This window comes from Micromesistius poutassou, assembly GCF_964030765.1.
Source record: "Micromesistius poutassou genome assembly, chromosome: 15".
Taxonomy (NCBI): Eukaryota; Metazoa; Chordata; class Actinopteri; order Gadiformes; family Gadidae; genus Micromesistius; species Micromesistius poutassou.
In genome coordinates this window covers 2366177-2389771 of record NC_140285.1, presented here as the reverse complement: position 1 = coordinate 2389771, position 23595 = coordinate 2366177, and the positions used below count along the sequence as shown (strand labels likewise).

At 50.3% G+C, this 23595-nt stretch overlaps 2 protein-coding genes across 5 annotated transcripts; one reads left to right on the top strand and one right to left on the bottom strand.

Moving 5' to 3' along the window:
• Positions 1-200: 200 nt before the first annotated feature.
• asxl1 (ASXL transcriptional regulator 1) lies at positions 201-15341 on the bottom strand. Of its 4 annotated transcripts, XM_084480084.1 has the most exons (13): positions 14942-15341; positions 12922-13004; positions 11755-11872; positions 10584-10812; positions 10046-10197; positions 9397-9481; positions 7941-8060; positions 6488-6654; positions 5972-6068; positions 5309-5414; positions 4036-5176; positions 824-3597; positions 201-342 (listed from the first exon to the last, which is right to left on the bottom strand). In XM_084480084.1, exons 1-13 carry the CDS (start codon positions 14996-14998, stop codon positions 207-209), a joined length of 5265 nt encoding a protein of 1754 aa, XP_084336210.1. In that variant the 5' UTR covers positions 14999-15341; the 3' UTR covers positions 201-206. The 4 variants fall into 4 exon arrangements, with proteins under 4 accessions (XP_084336210.1, XP_084336211.1, XP_084336213.1 ...); XM_084480085.1 differs by lacking the exon at positions 7941-8060 and having other exon boundaries at positions 11755-11874; positions 12921-13004; XM_084480087.1 differs by lacking the exon at positions 201-342 and having other exon boundaries at positions 789-3597.
• A 968-nt stretch (positions 15342-16309) lies between these two features.
• On the top strand, positions 16310-22209 carry LOC311359328 (zinc finger protein PLAGL2-like). The gene is made up of 2 exons (XM_084479336.1): positions 16310-16438; positions 18649-22209. Exon 2 carries the CDS (start codon positions 19126-19128, stop codon positions 20428-20430), a length of 1305 nt encoding a protein of 434 aa, XP_084335462.1. The 5' UTR covers positions 16310-16438; positions 18649-19125; the 3' UTR covers positions 20431-22209.
• The last annotated feature ends 1386 nt before the right edge of the window (positions 22210-23595 follow it).

The following is a 23595-nucleotide window of genomic DNA, read 5'->3' as shown; positions in this document are numbered from 1 at the left end:
ATGTCAACACCCCGTGACTTAAGTTGGATTCCACCCAAAGGAACTGAATTTCACAATGGCCGCAGCCTACCTAGTCACTCTTTTCTAAAATCCTTGAGATAAATTATAAAAAAATATAAGATAGGAAGGAAAGTGAATTGGTGGACCGACCTCCAGAACAATAACAAAGACAACATGGCAGAGGTAATTTTAATGTCATTTAATGGTTAAAAAAATATTTCTTTGCGCAAGAGACGAGAACAGGTCACGCCGGGGCCAAGCACAAGAAGAGCCCAACAAACCGGCGGCCATTTTTTCACACTCAGTGATGACGAGTGGAGCGAGAAGATGAGGTAAATGTTTCTGAGGAGAAAAAAAAGACAAGGCACAATTTACAATCCATCATGCCCAGAAAACTCACAAGAATACCAATAGTAATAATAATAATAATAATAATTATAATAATAATAATACAATAATGTAACAGCAGAACATCTTTAAAAAAAAAAAAAAAAATCTGAAAAATCTGCAACAACAAAAAAAAGACAAATAATATTAATACAGATTGATTCTAATTTACAAGGCAACACTGCCGGCAGAGTCCGTCTCCCTGCTCTTCACCTCCGCTCAGGGAGGAGGGCTAACCCTGGAGCCTCCAGTCCTCAGTTCACTGCTCCCGGCAGCACGCGGCCGCCCTAATACTTTACATGTTTCAATAGATACAGAGTCATTTATACAGACGCTGGGCACCACCCTAACACCACCACCGCCGCCCACCACCGACCACCACCGACCCCCCCCCCCCCCCCCCCCTTACTATCTGACCACCAGACACGACACGCACAGTTTGGATGGGCCGATGCAGTCGTCGTGGCAGAAGGCGCCGCAGCCCTGGCACATGATCATGGCCTTGAGACGGCACGAGCACTTGAGCGCCACCTCCTCCGTGCCGCTGTCGGCGTACGCCTGGATGCTGAGCGTGGCCGTCTGGCCGGGCGCCAGCCGGGGCCTGAGCTGCAGCACGCCGTCCGCCAGGCTCCGGGTGAAGCCACCGGCGCCGTCCATCACCGACACGTTGGCCGTGTAGCTGAGGCCCGAGCCGCCGCCTCCTCCCCCGCCGCCGCCACCGCCCGCCTGCTTGGGCAGCTTGCCGTAGAGCTGGAAGGGCAGCGAGGAGGACGAGGGGCTGGGCGAGGAGCAGGGAGACGAGCCGCAGTGGTTGTACGGCGACTTGCCCATGTGCTCCTTCTTTGCCATGCGCGCCAGCGTCATCTCCATGTTCAGCAGACCCTCCATGGCGCCGCCGCTCAGGTAGCCGTCGCCCAGCGCCTCCATGGCCGCCCCGGCGCCCAGGTAGCCGTCGCCATGGCAGCCCGGCTCCTTCTTCAGGCCCAGGCCGAGCGGGGGGCCGGAGGGCTTGGAGAGGGCCTGCTGGCAGGAGGGCCGCGCCCCGGCCTCGCTCTTGATACTGGAGGCCGGGGAGAGCTGCGTCTGGCCGGCGGCGTGGAAGGGCTGCGACTGGGGCGGGCACCAGTTCATCTTGAGGGAGGGCGAGGGGGGGCGGGGCTGGTCGGCCGGCGGGGACAGGGGCCCGTTGTGGGCGGCGTGGTTGTTGACGAGGGGGGGGTGGGGCCTGTCAGGCGTGGCCCTGTGCCCGGTCGACTCCCGGATCACGGCCGACTCGCCCGCCGCAGAGTTCTGTGGGGCGTGGTCTAGGGAGGACCGTGAGGAGGAGGAGGAGGAGAAAGAGGAGGCGGGCATGGAGGTGATGACGGGGACGGCCCCCAGAGGAGGAGACGGGTACTGCTCCTTCACACTGGAACCCAGGCTCTGCGACGACAGGCCGTCGGGGCTCAGGGGCTCCGCGGGGGGGTTGCCCCGGGCCGGGCCTGACGTCCGGGCCCCCGACGGAGCCCTGGGTGGCGGCGGCGGGGCGGCGCCTGGCATGCGGCTGATCTCCAGCCGGTTGGCGCCCTGCGACTGGGGCAGCAGCTTCTCCAGGGGCAGGCTGCCCTGGAGCAGCTGCGTCACCAGGGGGTTGTTGGCCTCCACGCTGGACACGAGCCGGCTGCCCTGCCCCGCTGGCGCCCTCTTGGGGCCGGCGGGGGAAGTGTTTGTGGCGGCACCGTGGGGAGCGGGAGAGGGCTTGGCGGCCGCTCTGCTGTCCTCGTCCAGGGAGCCCTGGGGATCCCCGGGCTCGGCCCCGTGGCCGCGGGAGGGGGCTTGTGCTTGGGCTCTGGAGGGGGCCTGCTGCGGGTCCTGGGAGCGGCCGGACGGGGGGTGGGGGGTCAGGCCGTTGGGGAAGCAGGGCTGGATGACAGTGGGGCCGTGGCGGGCCGACACGTGGGCCTGGATGACGGGGTGTTGGTGCTGAGGAGGAGGAGGAGGCGGGGGGCTGCGGATGACAGGCAGGCCGTTCCTCTGGCCGGGGAGGCTGCGGGGCCAGTCCAGCTGCTGGTCCTCCTCGTGGTTCTCGTTCTCACAGTCTGAGGCTGTCTCCGTGGAGTCGCTGTGGCCCCCGGCATCATCGTCGTCGTCGTCGTCTTCGTCCTCCTCCTCCGCCGCCGCCGCCTCTCCCTGCCCCCGCTTCATCAAGCCCCGTCGCTGGGAGGAGGGGGACTCCAGCCTGGCTCTGGCAGAGGACGGCTGGGCCTCCTGAGGCCCAACGTGGTGCGAGCCGTGCTGGATCACACTCCCTCCACCACCGCCTCCTCCTCCTCCTTTCCCCTGCTCGCGCTCCCAGTGTTGGGAGGGGGCTGCCGCGAGGCTCTGGATAACGTCCACTCCCTGGGCCCCGAACCGGGGCAGGGAGTCTGGGATGGAGGTGGGAGCCAGGGGTTTGCTCTCACTCCGCTGGCTCGCCTTCTCCACAGCGGCCGGGGCGGCGGCGGCGGCGGTGGTGGTGGTGGTCCGGTCCGGGTGGGACCTGGGGATGTCCTTGGGGGCGGCGGGGGGTTCTGGACCCCCGTCCTGCTCCGTGGCGGACATGGTGTCCCCGTCTTCGGAGATCCCGTCGGGGGGCGTCTTGACGCGGACCACCGGCCCGGCCGACGCCGGCAGGGCCGCTTCCTCCTCAGCCGCCCGCTGCCGGGGAGGGGTGGGGGCGGAGGCGGGGCTCTGCGGGGACTCCGAGGACGTGGAGGTGGAGGTGGAGGTGGCCGACGGCGAGGGGGAGGGCCGGGACTCGGAGGCCCCCGACGCCGCCGGCTCTACAGGCTGTAGTTGTGCTCCAGGCGGATGAGCGTCCGCAGCCGGTTCCGGTTCCTCCTCCACCCCACCACCACCTCCCCTTCTTCCACCTCCTCCTCCTCCTCCTCCTCCTCCTCCGGGCTCGACGGGTCCGGGGTGCTCTCTTGCTCGTCTTCCGCTGCTGCGATCCGGTATCCCAGCAGGAGGCCGCAGCCCCCCGCCCGGCCCTGCCCCGGCGCCAGTGGCTGCAACAGCAGCAGCTTCCCGCTGGGCGCGGGCCTGCTGGGCTCGGGCCTTGATGTCCGCCAGTGTGCGCGCGCCCCCCGTCCCCGACCGCCGCGACCCCTCGCCGGGCGGCACGATGCGGGGGCAGATCTGGTAGGTGGGGGGCCCCTTGACCCAGGGCGGTTTGATTCTGGACAGTTGTATCTGGAGGGAGAGAGAGAGAGAGGGTTAAAGAGGTTCTCATGGTAAAAGTCTGTTGAATGACTTTGCTTTGTGATGACTTTGCTTTGTGATGGCAAAACGGATAAGGTTTGGCAAATTTGGAAAAATCTGATTTTTTTTTTTACCCAGTTATATATTTGATCAGTAATCGATAATATCATCGTACTTCACAATTACATAGTGCCTCACAGATAAATGAAAGACTGGGAGATCCTCAAGAATGTGTTTAGTTTGAGAAGCTAAACCTAGCATTAATGAACTATGGCATAATTTAACAAGTTTCTCCTGGGGGGGGGGGGGGGGGGATTAATAGAGTTGCATCTAATAATCCAGACCCTAGGACTCGCGACCCTTACGACCCTGGTTCTAGCCCCCTGCTAACCCGGCGGGCACGGAGCACGCGACAGTGTCCTCTCTTACCCGGATGGGCGGGACCTTGGGCTCCTCTGCTGCCGGCGGTGGCTTCTCCGTGCGGACACCGTCAATTGTGGTACGAAAGGACTGACGGTCGTCGATGCGCGGCCTCTTTTCTGGGAAGCTGGCGAAGGCCTGGGCCTCGTCCGGCCGCCTCTTCTGCTCCTTGAGCTGGGCTGCGGCGGCGGAGGAGGAGGGCCGGTGGGTGGGCGCCGGGCTGGCCGAGGGGCTGCTCTCGCGGCTGCTGGTGCCGGTGCCCCCCGTGGCGGAGGTGACCACGGACGCCGTGTCGTCCAGGAGGTCCACGGCGGCGACGGTGCTGGACGAGGAGGACGAGGAGGAGGACGAGGAGGAGGACGAGGAGTCCAGGCCGGCGGCGAAGGCCTCCCCGGGTCTGTCGGAGGAGGGCGATGAGGGGGAGGAGGCCGGGGAGGACGCCGAGGAGGACGAGGAGGAGGAGGAGGAAGGCGAGGAGGTGGAGGCCAGGGGCGGGGCGGCCTCCTCGGGGAGCAGGCTGATCGCCACCTCCGGCTCCTCGTTGGCGCTGGTGGAGGCGGGGCTCTGGCTGGGGGTCGGGGTCGGTGTGGGCGTGGGCGTGGGGGTCGGTGTGGGCGTAGGAGTCGGCGTTGGGGTCGGTGTGGGCGTCGGCGTGAGAGCGGCGGGTTCCGGTTCGGGCTCCGCCTCGGGTTCGGGCTCGAGAGCGACGGCGGCGGCAGCGATAGGGGTGGGGTCGGGGGTGGAGGAGGCGGCGGCGGGCTCCGGCTCGGCGGGGGAGCACTCGGCGGCGGGGATGATCTCCAGGCCGGAGTCGGCCTGCAGCACCACCTCGGCCTGCACCGCCGCGCTGTCCGACATGGGCGAGTTGAGCGACGCCGCCGAGGTGTCCAGCAGGGCCCCCGCCGCCTCCGAGGGCTCGGGGGACTGCAGGGTGGGCGTGGCCGTCTTGCAGAGCGTGCGGCGCGCCCGGCGGCGCAGGTCGGCACGCGTGCGTCTCCTCATGCGGCCGTCCCGCCGCCGGCGGCCCACGCTGCGTCTCTTGGGCGTGCCGGTTGCCGTGGCGGCCACCTCGTCGTCCAGCACGCTGCCCGCCGTCTCGGCCGCCTCGCTCATCGTCAGCTTCAGCGACTCCTCCCGGGTCAGACCGGACCTGGTGGGGGGGGGGGGGGACAGAGCGTCAGCAGCCTGAAGGTACACATCCCTGATTGGCCGTCTGGGATTAATTAAAGTGTGCTCTTATCACAGCGGAACAGACTGTGTTGTCGGTGAGCAGTTCCCTTACTTTTGACCGTGGTACTCCTCGAAGAACTTCTCCTTCCAGGCCTCCACCTTCTTCTCCTTCTCCATCTCTTGTCGGAAACGCACTTGCATCTCGTGGGTGAACTCCCCTTTAAGAGAGAGAATGCAGAGGGACACTGTGAGCCACACTGAAGCGACGCGGCTCATTCTGACCCATCTGTCCCCAGCAGACGAATATAAAAGTGTATCTAGTGTTAGCATCAGGGTTGGCATTAGCATAACTTTTAGCCTCGCAGGTAGCGAATCTTCTTAAGTTTATGCTGCCGAAATGAATTGCATTCGGCATACATGCTGGATAACATGTCATGTTGGTTCTGTTACAGAAAAAAGCAATCATTTTCGATCTCTGTGGGGTTTATACTGTGCACTGTGGCTTATGGAGAGACCTTCAATATATTTATTTGTAAATAAAGCATGGAATATAACCAATGGAAAAGGTGAAACCCCAGAAGGCGATGTGGGCTCATCCAAGGTATGAGTTACTAAAGGTAACGAGGGTTCACATGACACTAAACCCCCTCATCCTAAGACAGTTAAAACCCCTCAAACCCAAAGGGAGGACCCCTTGAAAAGGACTACAGAGGGGATGTTCCTCCTTTGAGGGATGACTCAGAAACGCAGCCCATGAGACCAGGTGTGGACCCACCTTCAGCGAGCCTCTCCTTCCAGCTCTGTGACGCGTGGGTGAAGAACTCATTGTTGAGGGCAGAGCTGCTGAGGCGGGCCATGCCGTCTGGACCCACCTGCAGGGACAGAGGTCACCCGTCAGAATGCACGTGAGGAGTCACATGACCATGAGGTCATAGTCGGTTAATGACGGAAAGGTTAACGTGACCTCAAACGGAGGTCGCAAACTTCAGACCTACCGATCATTGTTAATATTTAATAAAAACCTAATAATAAGGCTGCAAACTTCCAACCTACAAGTGAAAGTTAATGTCTAACATAAATGAATACTTTTAACTCATAGGTTATACAACGACGGATGCGGTTTACACTGGTGCTTGCGCCAGCCCCGCTCTCCACTTTCCCGGTCAACCGGTCTCTGAGAATGTTTTGAGACGAGAGTTCGGGTCTGTGGTACAACAACGTTTCAGGAACCCCCCCCCCCCCCCCAAGACCTGCTTGGCCCCGGCCCAGCCCGGGGTCCAGAGACACCCACCTGACGGTCCACCTCAGGGAGCAGCTGCAGGAGCTGCTGCTGGGAGTGTGCGGGGAAGGCGGAGAAGGTGCGCACGTTGATGAGGGCACGGATGTTGGTGTTCACCAGGATGGAGCCGGGCGTCTCAAAATCCACGTCCACCCCTCCTCGGTTCCTCTTCATGGGCCCTGCGTGACAGGGAGCAAGGAAGGAAGCACGGTCATCCGCCTGGACGTAGAACAGAACCGTCCCGGTGAATCATGAGTGTTGTAGTGTTCCTCGTGTGTAACATGCACAGCGCTCAAAATGCGCATCTGTATGCAATTTTTGGTCCCTTGGGTCGTAATGCCTTGAAAAATGCCTTGTATGTCAATTTGTTGTGTGCAAACTTACCAGGCTAAAGAGCGGATTCATTCTGTTGAGTCCACAACAGAATGTATGTATGATGTAGGATTGTAATTCTAATTAACAATCTGTTCTAGATTGTCAAAGTCAGTAAACATTACCAGGGTTGGAAGTAGTAAGTCAGGAATACATTATTTGTATTCTTAGATAACAGTGCAGATATCAGTGCATTTGACAAGAAGTAGATTGAGAACTAAATATAAGGAATTACCTAGTGGTGATCACTGAACTCTTTTTTGAATCTATATTTCAAAGTGAGTTCAATGGTTGTTTCGATAATAGAGTCAACACTTGAATTGCATGGTCCGATATCAGACAGGGGCTCATGAACTCATGTCCGCAGACTGCTGGTCCGTCTCCAAACTCCTCCAACGTACCGAACCCACAACGCACACGAGCAGAAACCTTTCGTTTAAATGCATCCTCCACCCGGGAGGAACTTGCGTCTCCAAAATGGTGGAATGAGTGGCAGGTCAACCAACTGCCTAATTTCCACACACTTTGGGATTCAGTTATTCACACTTCCACCCAACAGCACCCAGCAACTGAAACACCCACGCTCTACACAACACCGATGCTCTTTTTTGAGTTGCCATGACCTACACGTTGCTCGTCTTGTACGGCTGCCCCTTAAAGGATAATATTGGTGTAATCAAACCACCGTAACTGGCTCGGTTGGCTTTACACAATAATAAATCACCAATAGTTCCTAAAAGCACTTTCTTGTACCGATTGGTGACACTGCCTGAGAATCCATACTCCAAGACTCCATAATGACAGACACTCATTTCAAAAAGACGAAAGTGCTAAAATGCCGTTGTTTACATTTGTGGCAGGTGAGGAAGACGGTTAGATCACCCAGACCGGTATAAACCTTTAAGCTTTCAAACATTATAACTCCTTTTATGGCAGTATAATATCAGCAGATTAATGTCACTTAAAAGTGTAGCCGTCGTCTAGTGGAGTTTGGCTGATGCTGAGCGTGGCCCCGGGAGAGAATGGCAGGACATCACCGTGACGATACAGGGGGGCTCCTGTAGGGTTGGTGGGGTTGAGGTTTGGCCTGTACCTGGATGTAGGCCGTGCATGTTCTTGAAGTGTTGCGGGCGCTTCCAGCCCAGATCTGGGCGAGCACGGAGCGTGGGGCCCCCCGTACCCCTAGAGGCTTCCCTGCGCCTCCCTGCGGCTCCTGAAGGGGAGGAGGAAGAGGAGGGGGAGGTGGCAGTAGGGAGCCGGTCAGACACTCACTGTGGGGTCATAGCTGAGCTGGGGTCTGCGAGTGGTGGGTACAGTAGGTTTGGGGTGGGGTGTCAACGGGCTGGTATAGTATAGGCTACTGCACAGGTAAGAGGTGACGGCACAAGCAGAAGGAGACAGAAGATCCAGAGGCCCAAAGTGAGACTTCCAGCCCCCCGGGTGGGGTGGGGCGGGGCGGGTCCGGGGGGGGTGTTGGGTCGCAGGGTTAAGAGGAAAGGCCGGTTGTGGGAGCAGGCGGAGAAGCGCAGGACACACTGGGTTAGAAGGCCTGGAGCAGCAGTTTGGAAGAGTCGGGATGGGGGAGCGGGGTGGTCGGGGAGGGACACTTTCCCGAAAGCAATGGACTTTTCCAATCTCCACATACACACACACACACACAAACACCACCACACTGGCACCACATGCCTCGATAGAGCGGGAAGGTCAAACCAAAACCAAATTAGGGAACCTTGATATAAACTGAGAAATTGTGGCAAGGCGATGAGGAACTTGGGGAATACATACATCTTGACTCTTCAGATCACATCGTATCTCTCCCCATGCTACTCGAGAATATAGACATAACGAAAAAAAGTGGCCCTTCACTTCAAACGTTACACTTTGTTCCCCTTTCTACCGGGTCCTTTCTTACTATGGCGGGTGATGTAATCCATAAGAATCCACCGCAACGATGCCATTTAAGAAAGTGGTGAAATAAGCCTCAGAAATCCTGCAAGGAGTTTCACTTCTACTCGTTTCAGCAACAAAAAGGAGCTTAGCGTCACGGTCCAAGATTCTCACAGTATGTTCCCAAACAACACGGAGATGGCTCTGAATTCAGAGCACAGCCAAGTACAGCGCCAGCACTTTACATACAACCCAGATTGGAGGCAAGTGGTTGACAAAATCTGAGTAGTAGGGCCAGACAGGAATCTCTTGGAGGTGGCTGACTGTCAGGAAACCAGCAGATCAGCTTCAGGTTGTCACAATAAAACAAAATGGCTGAAATATCTATTTTGTTTAGGATTGGAGTGAATAAGACCCAAAACAAACGATTCATATTACGTACTTATATTTTGGACTTCAGTGTGTCAAAGCAATGTGTAATTAAAGTCGTCTTTGTAAGTTTAAATCCAAGAATTTCATATTGGTAAGCAGTGGTCTACAGAGACAACAGTTAGCGCACGCAGCTGGGACAGCCAGGCCCCAAAGCAGACCGAACCGGAGGGGGGGTAGTAGGAGGAAGGGCAGCAGGTTGGGGGTGGTAAATATAAAAGTGCTATATTTACCTGATGGAACGTGTTCTCCGTTCACCTTGAGCGGCGTGAGGACCACTCTAGGCATCATCACTGCTTTCTTTCTCTGTCTCCCTGACTGAGAGGGGGGGGGGGAAGAGAGAGAGAGAGCGAGAGAGAGAATAAGTATATGAGAATGAAGAGAAAGGACAAATAGGATGCACACTCCAAGGTTGCACAGTTAATATTATTTTTGTCGCCTGTTTCTGTAATGGAACACTGTAACCAGGGGATTCAGTTCCAGGGCTGGCCCAATTGGCCCAAACATGAATCTACCGTCTAGTAATGTAGCCGGGCCTCTATCCACTTGCACCGAATTCAGATACATGCCATTCATGAGCTCGTAGAAGTTGGGCATCTTGCTCAATGATGCCAGTCTGTGGCAGACATGAGGGTATTGAGTACCTTTCAGCTGGGTCTCAAGCATCCTAACCATTCAGCTATCCTTCCCCAATGAAGCAAATTATATACATTTCATACTCTAATGATGTACATTAAAATAGGGTTGTTAACCCAGGCTGTGACGACCTGAGAGCCGATCCACTTAAAAAGGAGTGGTCCTCTTGTGACAAGGCTTCGGTGTCCCACCACATGCTATCCCTGTGAACGCCCTCTGTCCTACAGTGCGTGTGCTGTGCTCTACCTGTCTGGAGCGGCTGAGGCGTGTGGCGTGTTGGGTTTGTGACTCAGCGCGGCTCTGTTGCCCGGCTGCCCTGCTGAGGCGGGTCTGTGGTTGGCTGGGGGGGGTGGGCTCCGTGGAGCAGGAGGCACTGGAGGAGCTCTCGTCTACAGAGGCTACACGGGATTAGGGGGGGGGGGCGAGAAGACGGTTGTTAAGGCATGCTGTTGAATAAACACCATGGGGCTTTCAAGCCAAGTGACAACAGAATGGGTGGGAATATAATTAGGACTATGTATTAGTCAAGACACTGGCGCCAACGTTTAATACACAATGATGATGAACATTGCCATTTTAATTGTCCACACACACACACACACATACACACACACACACAGTATTAGATACATTTTCCATACAATTACTTATTTATGGTTTAACTCTTATTTGAATGTGCATCCCATTGTGCATGTATATTAGGGCCTCCCGACTCCCTTATGCTGTGATCCCCACATCTCCTGTTCGGTGACCGATAACGCTCCCTCCCAGCTCGTCAGCCTACCATCGTTCTCCCCGCTGGCGTTGGCGGTGGTCTCGGTGGAGTCACAGCTCTCCTGCTCGGCTCCCTCGGGGGCGGTGGCGTGGGCCAGGCCCGGCCCGGAGGTGGTGGTGCCGGTGGTGGTGCCGGTGGTGGAGGCTGTGGGGTTGGCGGTGGAGGCGGTGGAGGCCCCGGTGCCGTCAGTAGCGGTGTCCGCCTCCGTGGGGCTCTTGGTCCACTGCAGGGCATTCTTCTGCAGAGTGGCACCCAGAGAGATAAGGCCCAGTCCCATTTCTCTCCCCTTAACAAGAACACTGGCTTTGGATGCCCTTAGCTAGCCAGCTACCGAGCTGGCTAGCGGTCAAGGGTTGATTTTAAGGGAAAAAACAGCACTCCCCCTTGCTCCCTTAAGTATTGGGACACCCTACCCCTTTGCGGGAGCGCACAAAATCTAGGGTTAGGGCTCAAATCTAGGGGAAGGGGGAGAATTGGGACAGGACCTTAGACTGACTCAAAGCAGGGCTGGACAGTGTAGTGACTTGTTTGAATGCCTGCCGTGAGGAATGGGGTTAGATTCCCAATGATCAACGTCCTTAATCCTACGTTTCCGTGACAAAATCCTGGAAAGGTTTGACCGAAAGTTTGCGTTCTCCAAAACGGACGAATGACATCAATGGTCCAGCTTTTAGGAGATTTTTCCGAGGGGGTTGATGCTGCAGTGCGTGTAGTCACAACACGTGTAAGAAGCAGGACTGCCTTATAATATAAATAAAGCATGCATAAAGGATATCTACCACCTTGTTTCTCCCTCAGTCCAAAGAAAAGGCAAAACTGCTTGACACCATGTGGAACTAAATACAGGGCTAAAAAAAGATCTGAGAATCTCCCCAGTTTATAATTGCACTATCAGGTGCCATGTCTAACAAAAGGGGTTACTTCTGAAATATAACACCTAATATCACTGTTATGTGTGTCCAATAGATCAAAAGTGATCATAACTTAAACAATTCAGATAGTCTATACTTATACTTCTTATACTTACTTTTTTTAACAAGAAAGTTAACAAAAAAAACACACAGGGAATCATATTACAGATAGCAAAACAAAATGGCCCCCAAACATTGCATGTAAAATTCCAATGTCAATCTCCACTGATGGTCCCAGCGAATTTAAATATGGATGAGGGGAGGTGTACCTTGAGAGTGAACAGGCTCATGCGTCCCGGCAGTTTGAAGAAGATGCTGTTCTTCACTCGGTCTCCCCTCACCTGGGAGTGTAGCATGGTGACCAGGCACGCAAGCGGAGCGGTCCCACTAGAAACACACAAAAGGACCCTAGTGTTAAAGTGCTCCAACGTCCCCCCCCCCTAACGTTACAAATTTGAATCCCAACATCGCCCTTGACCTAATACCTACCTACTCACATTAATCAACAAAAATGACACAACCACAAATGCTTTGGATAAAAGTATCTGCTAAATTATTCGATAGTAAACGGTAATGGAAGTGGAGCTGGCCAAAATGGATGGATGTCACAAGGCATTAATAATGGGTACCGAATACCAGGAGACACAATAACTGGTACCACAAAGAGAAATTACCTTAATTACCGTCTACGGGGGAATTCATTTAGGCAGTGCCGCACAAGTATGCACACATTCACACAGGTAATGAATGAAGGTTAAAATGAACATAGGAACACACATGTAGTGTGAAAAGTAAGCTGAAATATTCAGTCGGGAATAGTCCTGAGCAACTCTTGAATATACATGTGCTGGGGATTGTGGCTCCGATGAAAGCCACGAAACAACAGAGTCATCACACAGGACTGCCAGACAAAAATGTAGTGAATAATTAAGTGATGGAAAATGCTTCTTTAGCCAATAAAGACTCCAGACCAACCTCCTTGTGTGAGGATAACGACGGTTTGGAGAGATCCCAGGTGATATGCGGAGAGAGAACATAAGAATTAGAACAAAATCATAACTAGAAGTATACGTGGAGATTTTTAAAACAGATTTGAATTTGAAGAGAATTGAAGAGTAGAATGAAACCCTTTTCCCCAGGCCCGTGGTATATGGTTTAAAAACATTCTCCATCAATTCTCTTGTCACCTTTCTCCAGAGGTCATTTTAAGGTAGTGTTTTTTTTTTTTTAATAATGGGGATAGAACTGGCAGTCGGTTTCACAGAAATCCCCTGGAACTCTGGTTTGGCCAATAGGATTTCTATAATGTTTTCCCCAACATGATTGGACCATCCATTCTTCTTATTGTATATTGGGCCAGGACTAGGGCATTTCATTACTCTTTCAAAACATCAATTGACTTTAATAGTTTGTGTGTGTGCGTGTGTGTCCCTTACCTCATTTCTTTTAGTCCCTTTGTCTGGATGACGTGCAGGATTTGTTTTGGTGTCATGGGGGCATCGGAGAAGTTCTCCAATACCTGTCAAAATGTCATGTGTTTGTTAGCCCCCACACAGAGAAAATCTGTACAAAATGACTTTGAAATCAACACAGCACGTCTGTGAAGCCCCATAAGCTGTAGGGGCAAAGCACCAATGTCTTGCAAAACCACATGACATTTGACAGACAAAAGCAGTTAACGGCTTTCTTATCAACATAAGCCACAAAGAATACATCACAACAAGTATCTAAATGGATAACACGGCAAGTCTAAAACCCCAAGAAACAAATATTGATACTGCTGCACACAGAGACTAATACGCATGCTAGGGTTCCTGAGAAGAAGTGTTAGCGCGTAAAGATGGACGGCTGTGGAAGCTATGTCCACTACACTCCCTTTAAAAGACAGGGCGTTCCTTCCAAATACATGTGTGATAATAGCCCTTATGTAACAGCATATCCACGTGATTAAATTATTTGTGACTTTGTGTTTCAACAACAAAAGCAAATGTCAAATTAAGCTACCTAAAATGTATATAAATAAATGTAGAAGCTTTGTTATATGGAATTTCCCCACAATAGAAAACTGTAAATTCATGAGGGGACATGATAATGGTTAGGGGGTTTGAGTCTCAGTCCAATGCTTCTGCAGTTTACCTGGCCGCATCCTTGAGCAAGGTGCCTAATCCTACCTGCTCATTAATGACTAAGAGGCTTTGGACAAAAGCGTCTGCTAAATGACGAAATAGCAAATGCAGTACAGGTTAACCTGTTTTGCATTGGGACTCTTCTACATTCTGATGTTTTCATTGTCTACGTTCTCTCAAGTTTTGATCTTGCTAAAGATAAAAGCACCACTAAGTGATGCACATTCAGTATCGTCATTGTCCAGGAAGGCATCACCTTTCCTCCACACCTGACCCGATACATTTTAATTAATAAAAACACAAAGTCACAACACTGAAGTACATGAGGGTTATTTAAAAACGTGTGTTTGGCTAATGCCACCTACAACTAGGATTGGCCCTTGATTGAGGTTCCTACAATACTACTGGTATTATGGAATCCATTGGACATCAACAAACCCTGCAATTGGGGAAAACTCAATTTGAATTTTATCTAGAGGTTTATGGTGGCTAAAACATGCAACCATACATTTTCTTGTCCATTTTTAGGCCAACTTATTCCATTCTAGTTTAGTTGTATAGGACGTTCTTAATTCCAGCTCAAGAGTGATTAGAAATACTATAGGTTGACAGAAGGGCAAACCCTATTTTGGTTCTGTCCAAAGTACATGCCCTTCTGTCAAAAAGGCAAAGGGAAAACAAAAGAGCCATGTACAGTTATATACTAGCCGTGTGTATTCAGGGTTTCACCAAGTAGTATGTCACACCGGGACTGAATTAGCCCAGAGCCAGCTATGTTGAATAGTTACCAATCATGTTTTGGTTGCATATTATAATCCCTTTAAATAACCATCAATGTATGTTTTCTATAATAATGATCACTGGACATTTAGTGGACTGGTTAGCAGTGAGCCAGGTGAAGTTGATAAATATGACAACGGGAGCTAACTTGCTGCCTACAAACAAAGGGACGAAAACATAACAGTTGCTAGCTCTACGTTAGCAGAATGCTACCGTTAGCATGTAGCGTTAGCCGAATCCTCGGCAAGTCAACACTGAAGGCTGCGGGGCTAGCTCTCGATGAAGCTACACTACACAAACAATGTTGTAAAAAAAACAGCAATTCAGACACAGATACAAAAAAATGCAACGACGTTGTGTCGTTTCTGGGCTTATTTGCCACTGTTCGGGCCGCAGTGTTATGGCGAGTGTCCGCTAGTCGGGACGCCGTGCAGAGGCGACCCAGCCAATCCTCCGCCTGGCGGCTGTAGTTTCTCCGACCATCGGAAACGGGTCGCACGAAATCGCCCCGAAAATACGTTCAAATTCAAAAGTTTGAGTGATTTTTTACCATGCGAGCCGCCTCTGCCCAAGTGCGCTCCTTCTTCCTCTTTTGTTTGTCCTTCATTTCCTCCTCTCTTCGCGGCTGGCGGCTTGGTTGTATGTCGGGACTGTGCCTCACGGATCTCGAATCGCTACAAAGCGACTCGTCGCTGTGGGTCAGGAAACCGTGAGCAGGATTCGTTAGCTCACAGGCTAGCACAGGCAGATGATAAGTGCTCCCAAAGACCACCAGCTCGTCCTTCTTTCGTGAGGATTCGGGCGCTATTCACTCTAGTCTTCACCACCGCCTTTGGGCTAAAGCATCATATATAGTGTTTGGTTATTTTTTGCATCTCACAACAGATTGTGTGCAGATGGGTGGTGGTTGCTAGCTCTCTAAGCTACCTAGCCTATACACAGTGGGCGCAGTGGCAGGCGTGCGCCTTTGCTGTACTACTGCAGGAAAACCCTGTTAGGAATGCGAGGCGGAGGGACTACAACGACGGGGTTAAGGGTCAAACCTACTGCAGGAATGCAACACAAAAACAGCCCGCCATCTATCTACACGCCGTTTGCACCCTCGACGCCACACAATCACCAATAAATACATTGTTTTTTCTCGGGGTTTTTTTTATATCGTATGATTGAAGTACGATTTATGTGTCATCAATTGTAGAGATCTTCCGTCTTCGTATTGCATGCACGATGAAAGTGCAATAAAATAAAACGACAGCCTTTTTATGTTTCGAAGGCTGAATAACAGAATGTTTTTTATTCAGTCCAGTTTAATCACACATTGCGTTTAATATAAGCGTTTAATATAAGGAATAATAATTACATCGTACTTTCATTATCTTATACACTTACACTTAGCCTACTCACTTATACACATACAATTCTCTTCCTTTTTTTCTACAATCAAGTGTATTAATTAACCTACTAGACAATAATATGCATAATTATAACTCTCCTATAAGATGACTTATCCCCTACATTTTATCTAGGTAAATATTAATAATAATAAATAAAAGAAAACGTTTATTAGTAATAATTCGATAATACGAAATCGATACACACAAAATACAAAGAATAGTTCCACGGCTTATTAAATTTGTAGTTCACAATCCCTGTGAGTGAAGAGTCATACACAGTTATGTCCACCGTATTTGTTGGACTGGCCTTTAAAACACCAGTATGTAGCCTATATTGCGTGTGCGTTGTCCACAGCGGATGCCGGAGTTGAACCTGAACTGCTGCTGCCTCTCCCCCGCACCCCCTCCCCCCGTCCCCCACTCTCCCCCCCCCAGAGCAGCCCCTGTTTTGCCAACTGGCCTCCTTTCAAAAGTTCGTCAAAGTGGTGCGTCTGACGTCACGCTCCCACAATGCATGCGCTTCACAACTCCAGCGCCGCGCCGAGGAGTCCAGGCCCCGAAATATCATAAAAATTTTAGAAAAATTTGGAAAAATGTAAAGTTGCAAATCTACAGGACACAATTTGAATATAAACGTTTTAGACCGCCCAGAGGTAAGTTTCCCCCGGGATTTCGGATGTATGGTACACGGGTTAAAGTTTAAATGGGGTCCTAAAAAAAGGATCTTTGCCGACTTGTAAACTCCCGAGACACAAACTTAGCAGAATGGTTTTATTCCGTGCGGATATATTCGTTATCGCTATCTACCGCCGTACGCGAATCGGTTTCGTAATAAGTCAATAATAAACGTGTATTCGCGTTATACAACGGGTCTGTTACTTCAATACAGACGTAGTGTTCGGCGAACTATCGGCTCGGTCGCTATACGGAGCCTTGCCTCGTGAATCAGGATGAGCTAGCCTACACCGTAATTCGTTAAAACATTACGATTGTAAGGTGCCCAGTTACGCAAAGTACCATAAATGAGACGGGGAAATGTGTCTGTGTTGAACGTTTTTAACCACACGCGGTGTGTCGGCTATCGCTGTGTTAAACGGGAACGAACGAGTTGGACCGACATGGAAACAGCAATTAGCACCACCGTTAAAGTTCTCGTTACATCGCCAGGATCCACTCGTTTTCTATTCGTGCAAATAAGAGAGTGGCTCTCTACTCAAATGAAACGTTCAGTCATTGTGTGAATGTTTCCCGATTCGTTGTATAAAGCCTACTATGAGTGACGACCAGCATATAAGGCTACCCTTTTGCAGATATCAAATGGTGTAGAAAGCCTAAGGTTACAAGGAAAGGCTGTTTACTGTTTGTGTTTTCATCAACCAGCAGTGAGGGATATAAGCACGTTATAAGCCACACGCTCTGTTGCACAAGAAACAAAATTCATAAAAAAGAAATAAGGTATTAATAGGGTAGTAATAATGATTATAATAACATATACAAATATAATTGAACATTTGTACACAAGTCACTAGGTAATAACTAGGTCTGTGCATCAAGAATTGTATGATATTTGTCAAGGCATACATATATGTATATATAATAACAACCTACACATTTATAGTGATAGTAATATCACTATTTTATTTATTTTTAAAATGCATTTACACTGTGATACACTTATTTCACAAGGTAAAGACAACATATATAATAGCGGAAGCTTTTGAACCGATTCGTTTTTCAAACCTCTTTTACACACATTGCACAGCATCATCATTTCCTACGTAAAACCATATTTCCATTTTTCTTAATCTCCATTAAACATCCCATTTAACCGTGATAACTTCATAGCATTATTGTGTTATTAGACATAGGCCTATGTGTGGTTTTCTTAGCCCTTTTATTTGTACTTGGGGTTAGTTCATTGATACTACTACTTTGTAGATGGAACTTTGTTATTGTTTTTACAAAATTATATCCACATCAACATAATCTGAATACGGTAAATTTTCAATGCCCATCTATATCTGTATCATTTAGTTGTCAACCACACACGTTTTATTTATTTTACTATTTATTATTTTAATAGTTACACACATGTTAGACAGCATCAGTGATGATGGAAATGCCTTACATTTTCCTCCCTTAACTTGTAGGATTGGGAAGAGACAATGCTCAACTTTAAAGTATAGGTTTAGAGTGTTCATATGTATTATTCTCAGTATTTTGCTTACTATAATTGGAAACTATATTAATATGAATTGATTCATATTAATATGAAGCAACAACCCCGTTTTTTAACATTATTTTAAAAATAAAATACAATCATACACTTTGAATAGGGGAACAAAGACAAAGAGTTTTATTTGCAATATGCACAGTATAACACAGGGTTATTCTGAACTGAGAGATTCCCTGTGACATGACAAGCAATAAGTACGTAGAAGCCATGAGCAAGGAGGGATCAAATTCAATTGAAATATTATTTGAAAGGGACCATGTGCAATTAAAACATAAATGTAACAATTTGATGCAATGCTCCAGACTTTGCTTTAGGCTAATTAACATCTTCAGTCCCTGGGTAGAAGTAAATACAACACATATAAAAACATCAAACATCACTCAACAAGTAAGGACATTTGTGACACATGATAGGATTTTTAACTTTGCTGAACTGAATTCCACACTGTAAACCTTTCATTTTCGGTATGAATTGTAACTATAGCACAGAATGTGTTATAATTTTTCTAATACTAAGTCGCATGAATGAATCCCTTAAAGTCACATTGAAAACTGCATATTCAGTATATACCAAAATCATAATCACAATTCTGTTGTGCTTCTGTCTTCTTTTTTTATTTTTTTACAGATTTTACAAAAATGTGTCTCTGGATCCCTTTTAAATTGATCTATTGAGAACCCCTCCATCCCTGGCTGGCTCACCACACCCCTACCCCTCTGCACCCCCACAGAACAGGTCCTCACAGGCCAGAACAACGTAGAACCAGTCAGGGCCTCCAGAGAAGAAGAAGAGTGACTCATCCCTTACAGCCCTTCTGGGGTTGCTATGGCAGCTGCTGTCACCCAAACCAATCTCTGGATACAGGATTCACCCAGCAAGGCGGGGAAGACCACTAGGAGCTGCCATAAAAGGGCATCGTACAACCAACAAGTAGCACTTAGGATCCAGCCCTCCAGCTTGAGCATTGGGGAAGGCCAGGTGTCTCCAGTCTGATGGTCAGCCCCCGGGAGCATCCCCATGAGTCTTGTTTGTGTCTGGTCAGGCTTCTGGCCAAAGTCCTCGTACACCAAGAAGAGAGCCAGTCACTGTTCTGCCCGCTAGATCATGTTCCAACAGCAGGACCATCTGAAGAGCCAGCTGCAGGAGGCCCACCCGGCCAACCGGCAGCTCTTCCAGTGCCAGGAGTGTGGTAAGCAGTACAACACCCAGCTGGGCTACCGGCGGCACCTGGTGGCGGCGCACGGCACCACCGCCGGCCTGCCCTGCCCTGACGGACCCCCCTCCCTGCTGGAGCACCTGGGCAGCCACAACGACCGGCCGCCCCCTCCCTCCGGCCCGGCGGGGGGGGCCGGCGCCGCCCTGCCCGTCCGGGAGAGGAAGTACTCGTGCGAGCGCTGCGACCGCCGCTTCTACACGCGCAAAGACGTCCGCCGGCACGCCGTGGTGCACACGGGCCGCCGCGACTTCCTGTGCCCGCGCTGCGCCCAGCGCTTCGGACGCCGCGACCACCTGACCCGCCACTTGAAAAAGAGCCACGCCCAGGAGGCGGGGCTTACGCCCGGCGGAATGGCGAGCGGCCCCGTGGCCACGCCCTCTCCCTCCTCCGGCTTGTGCACCGTGAAGGAGGAGCCCAGCCCGGTGACCTGCGACGTAGGCTCTGCCCCCAAAGAGCCCCCCGAGAGCTCCTTCTCCATGGACATGTACAGCTCCTACCCCATGGCCAGCCCCGGCATGGGCCACCACCACCACGGCCTCCTGCAGTCCTCCCTGTCCTCCGCCATGGGGCGCCACATGGCTCCCTCCCCCTCTCCGCACGGCCACCACCACCCCCTGCAGCCCTCCGCGCCCTCCCAGCAGCCCCCGCCGCAGCAGCAGCAGCCCCAGCAGCAGGCCTACGGCGCCATGCCCCGCTACCAGCACGGCTCCACCTCCTACCCCCGCGTGGACATGGAGAGCTTCCTGCTGGACCTGCAGAGCGGCCTGCCCCCCAACCACCTGAGCACGGCGCCCTCCTCCTCCTCCTCTGCCTCCCCCCCCCAGCGGGACGCCCTGCTGTCCGAGGGGGCCGGCGGGGGTGGCGAGCTGTCCTGCGCCACCAACATGGACCTGGGCCCCCTGCTGGGCTTCCTGCCCTTCGGCCTGCCGCCCTACGGCGCCCACATGGGCATGGGGGGGCTGATGATGGGCTACCCGTCCACCTCGGCCGCCAACGCCTCCTCCTCGTCTTCCTCCGGCGCCGGCCTGTCGCCGCAACCGCCCGGCCCCTTCGCCCTCATCCAGCCCCCCCAGGCTCACGTACCTCAGGGCCCCGGGGCCCACAGCCACAGCCAGCTACCTCAGGGGTACAGCAGCCCTGCTATGAGCACTTCCAGCCCTCTACCTCGATACTACCAGGCCTTTCAGCAGTAGGACGCTGCCCCCCCCATGCTCAGAGGAGTCGGTCGCCCCCCCATGGAGGAACTCCATGTGGAAGCAGGCCGACCATCTTTGATCCAAACAACAAGAGCCACATACTGTAGGTTGGCGCTAACCTTGCTTTTATTTTGAAAAAAAAAAGGGGTGGGTGGGAGGGTGGGGGTGGGGGTGTAACTTCGCTCTTTGATGCTAATAATGCTAATTGTTTTTATTATTTTTCTTTCTTTTAACACAACAGATCACCTCAGCAGTATTACCTCATTATTTAAAAAGAAAGCTTGAATGAGGAAGGAACCTTGATTATTCTCAGTCGAACCAAAATACAGTACTTCCTGTAAATTCTGTTACAAACAGTGGTTGCACTTAAAACAGAGAGTTCACAGAGGTGCAGCACAACACACACATGTGACACATTGCTCGGATAGTTCCCTACTAAACCGCTACATCGCTAAACACCAGTATTTTATTTTTTATTTTTACACAAGAGCAGACAGTGAAATACTTATATTGATAACATGGACTTGCCATGTTTGACCTCAGGTCAGTGGAGACTCTGTTATAAGAATCTCATCGGTCTAAACGTATTGGATAGGAATTAACCTTGTTTGAAACGCAACTCATTACAGATAAACACACTTATGTATTTGTAAACCTAGCAGCAGTAATTTGACACGCGGTAACACAGTCTGACTGGTTCGGTTATCGTGTGGTGGATTTTTATCTTAAATATCCTTTGAATATTTCTAATGATAAGTGTTGGACTAAAGCACCGTTTTAAAATGACCCTAGAGAATTGACCTCAGCTTCAACACAGCAGTTGTTCCTTCAAGGCATCATTGACATGATTGAGGTTCAAATTAATGATTCTGATCACACCAAATGTGTCACTACATTCAACGTAATCGACACAACGTACGTTATCGTGTTTAATTAGGAATACTTAAACAAACCCTTTTCTCTACTCGGCTGTTAAACAGTATTACCACACGATCACTAAGTAGCAGCTGAGAACTAAAGCTACCACTTTATTCCTCTAAAACTACCAGATTCCCACCACATAATACCATAACTAACAAACCTTAGAAATAGAAAACCACAGTTTGAATTCTATTGCTGCTAGATGCAAGAAGCATTTAATATACAACATTTTGTTTAAAAGGGACATGCGCACTTCTTCTTATAAATGTTTATACGAGTTCCAAGCATGGTGCAAGCTCTAAAACAGAAACAAGAACATCGTTTTTATTAACATCCATCTTCTCCCACACACGCCAACGGGGTCGGCCCCCGGGCTGGGAGGGGAGGGGAGGGGGCGGTGGGCGGGGGGGGAGTTCCTTCAGATAAACAAACAAGAAGTCGCATTTCTCCGGGGCCAACCGGAGACCCCTCTGCTGGGAAGAATAGGTGAGCCCCGAGGGAGAGGGTGGCGTTCAAGTAGCATCCTGTCGATTAAACAAGACTCTCTCCATCGAGATGTGGACTTGAGGAGCAACATCTGAAACCCTGAGTCCCCTGATTGGTCACGTCGGGAGTTTGGAACCCCCCCCCCTTGCATCCTTAACGGACTCTTGCGTCAAACTCGCCTTTACCCACTTTGGGTGACGCGACTCAAAGAGTCAACCTCCGGGGTTAGATAGGGTGTGTGTGTTTTGTTTTTTTAAGGACATTTTTTGAGTTGGGAGTTGTTTTTTAGTGGAATAGTTAGTGAGAGCCACACTGCTCTGCCTTACCGCCATCGTTGCTGTATTTTGAAGGAAACTCCTCGACACCCCCTCCCCCCCCCCCCCCCCCCCCCCCACACAATGTTGCACCAATGTCTTAAAATGCTACTGTTGTGCCTCTGAAAGAGTGTCAGACCTCTTCACATGGTTAAAGCACTTATGACATTTTATGAAAAAAAAACACAAAAAAAAACAAGGATGAAATTGAACTATTTTACCTCATCAGAACATGCTGACATTGCTGTCGATTTCTCTTTCTTTAAATATATATATATGATTTTTGTTTTTTGGCTTCTTAGTTATTTGGGCTCTTATTTGTGCCATTAGGTTGAAAGTATAATGGTAGATTTTTATGAATCAGAACTCTTTATTTAGCAACAGTCCTCGACATTACAATTCACTTATAAAAATGTCCTACCTCTTATCGTTCGGTAATTTTTTGTTTCCTCTTTTTCTGCAAAAAAAATCATCATAAATGGCATTAACAATTTAGGCCGATGGTAAATATGCGAAAGAGTGAGAGAAAAAAAAGTGTTAAATTGTTTAGATATAAATCTTTTTACGACGTTGGCTCTGCGTCCTGATGGCTGGGATGATGCTGTTTGTTCACACCCCCGTGTGTGAAGATATGTTCTATTGTTCTAAATGTTGACTACCTCAAGAGAAGGGCGACAAACCGCACTTCACCTATAGCTACAGGACAGATCTCTGTATAGTTTTATTCTGTCGGTGAGCGGGCAAGCACACATACTTTGTAGGTCATAGTTTGTTTAGTTTTGTTTTTTCTTTTTCCTTTTTGAGGTTAGAACCATAGAGAGAGAGAAATCAATATTTCTAGCGAGATTGAGGACTGTGTTGCCTAGCGACTACGACCCATGTGACATTTTGCTCTTCCCTCACTATCACATTATTACCTCAACTCTCAGTCTGGAATGTTTACAAAGCTGAATTATCTGGACGTACGACTGAAGGAATTTTACAATAGCATGCAAGTGAAATGCACAGTGATAGTGTTTGGTTTTTGCTTTGTTTTTGTTTTTCCTGAACACCGATACCAATTTAGTGAAGGTCAATGGCCCCACCCCCCCTTGGAAATTTAATTTAGGTAATTGGAGACACAATATGACACATTGTAATTACTTTAATTTTGATCAAGAGATGTACGGCATTGCTGTTCAGATGCAGACCGCTGGACGATAGGAAACCATTTCACGTTGTAATGAGTGTTCCTTACGTCGTATCGGATGCGTTGTCACATTTTATGGCCTTTAATAGATTAGACTGATTAGTCGTTATTTTTCTATTTCCAATAGACCAGACCCTGATATTATGGTCTGTTATGTGGGTAACAAGGAGTGTTACAAAATAAGTGTTTCTATTTTTTTCTCCTGTCATGATTTCATGTGAACCCAATGAAATAATTGAACATGCAAGGCTC

Bases quoted from the DNA above. Each gene is read 5' to 3' on its own strand.
- LOC311359328 (XM_084479336.1), top strand. From the start codon at position 19,126: ATGTTCCAACAGCAGGACCATCTGAAGAGCCAGCTGCAGGAGGCCCAC.
- asxl1 (XM_084480084.1), bottom strand. From the start codon at position 14,998: ATGAAGGACAAACAAAAGAGGAAGAAGGAGCGCACTTGGGCAGAGGCG. The intron at 6,069-6,487 runs GTGGGTGTCTCT...CTGTCCCTGCAG, and splicing joins TCCCTGAGGTGGACCGTCAG to GTGGGTCCAGACGGCATGGC. The intron at 343-823 runs GTGCGTGTCGTG...TTTTCTCCTCAG, and splicing joins TGCATCGGCCCATCCAAACT to AAACATTTACCTCATCTTCT.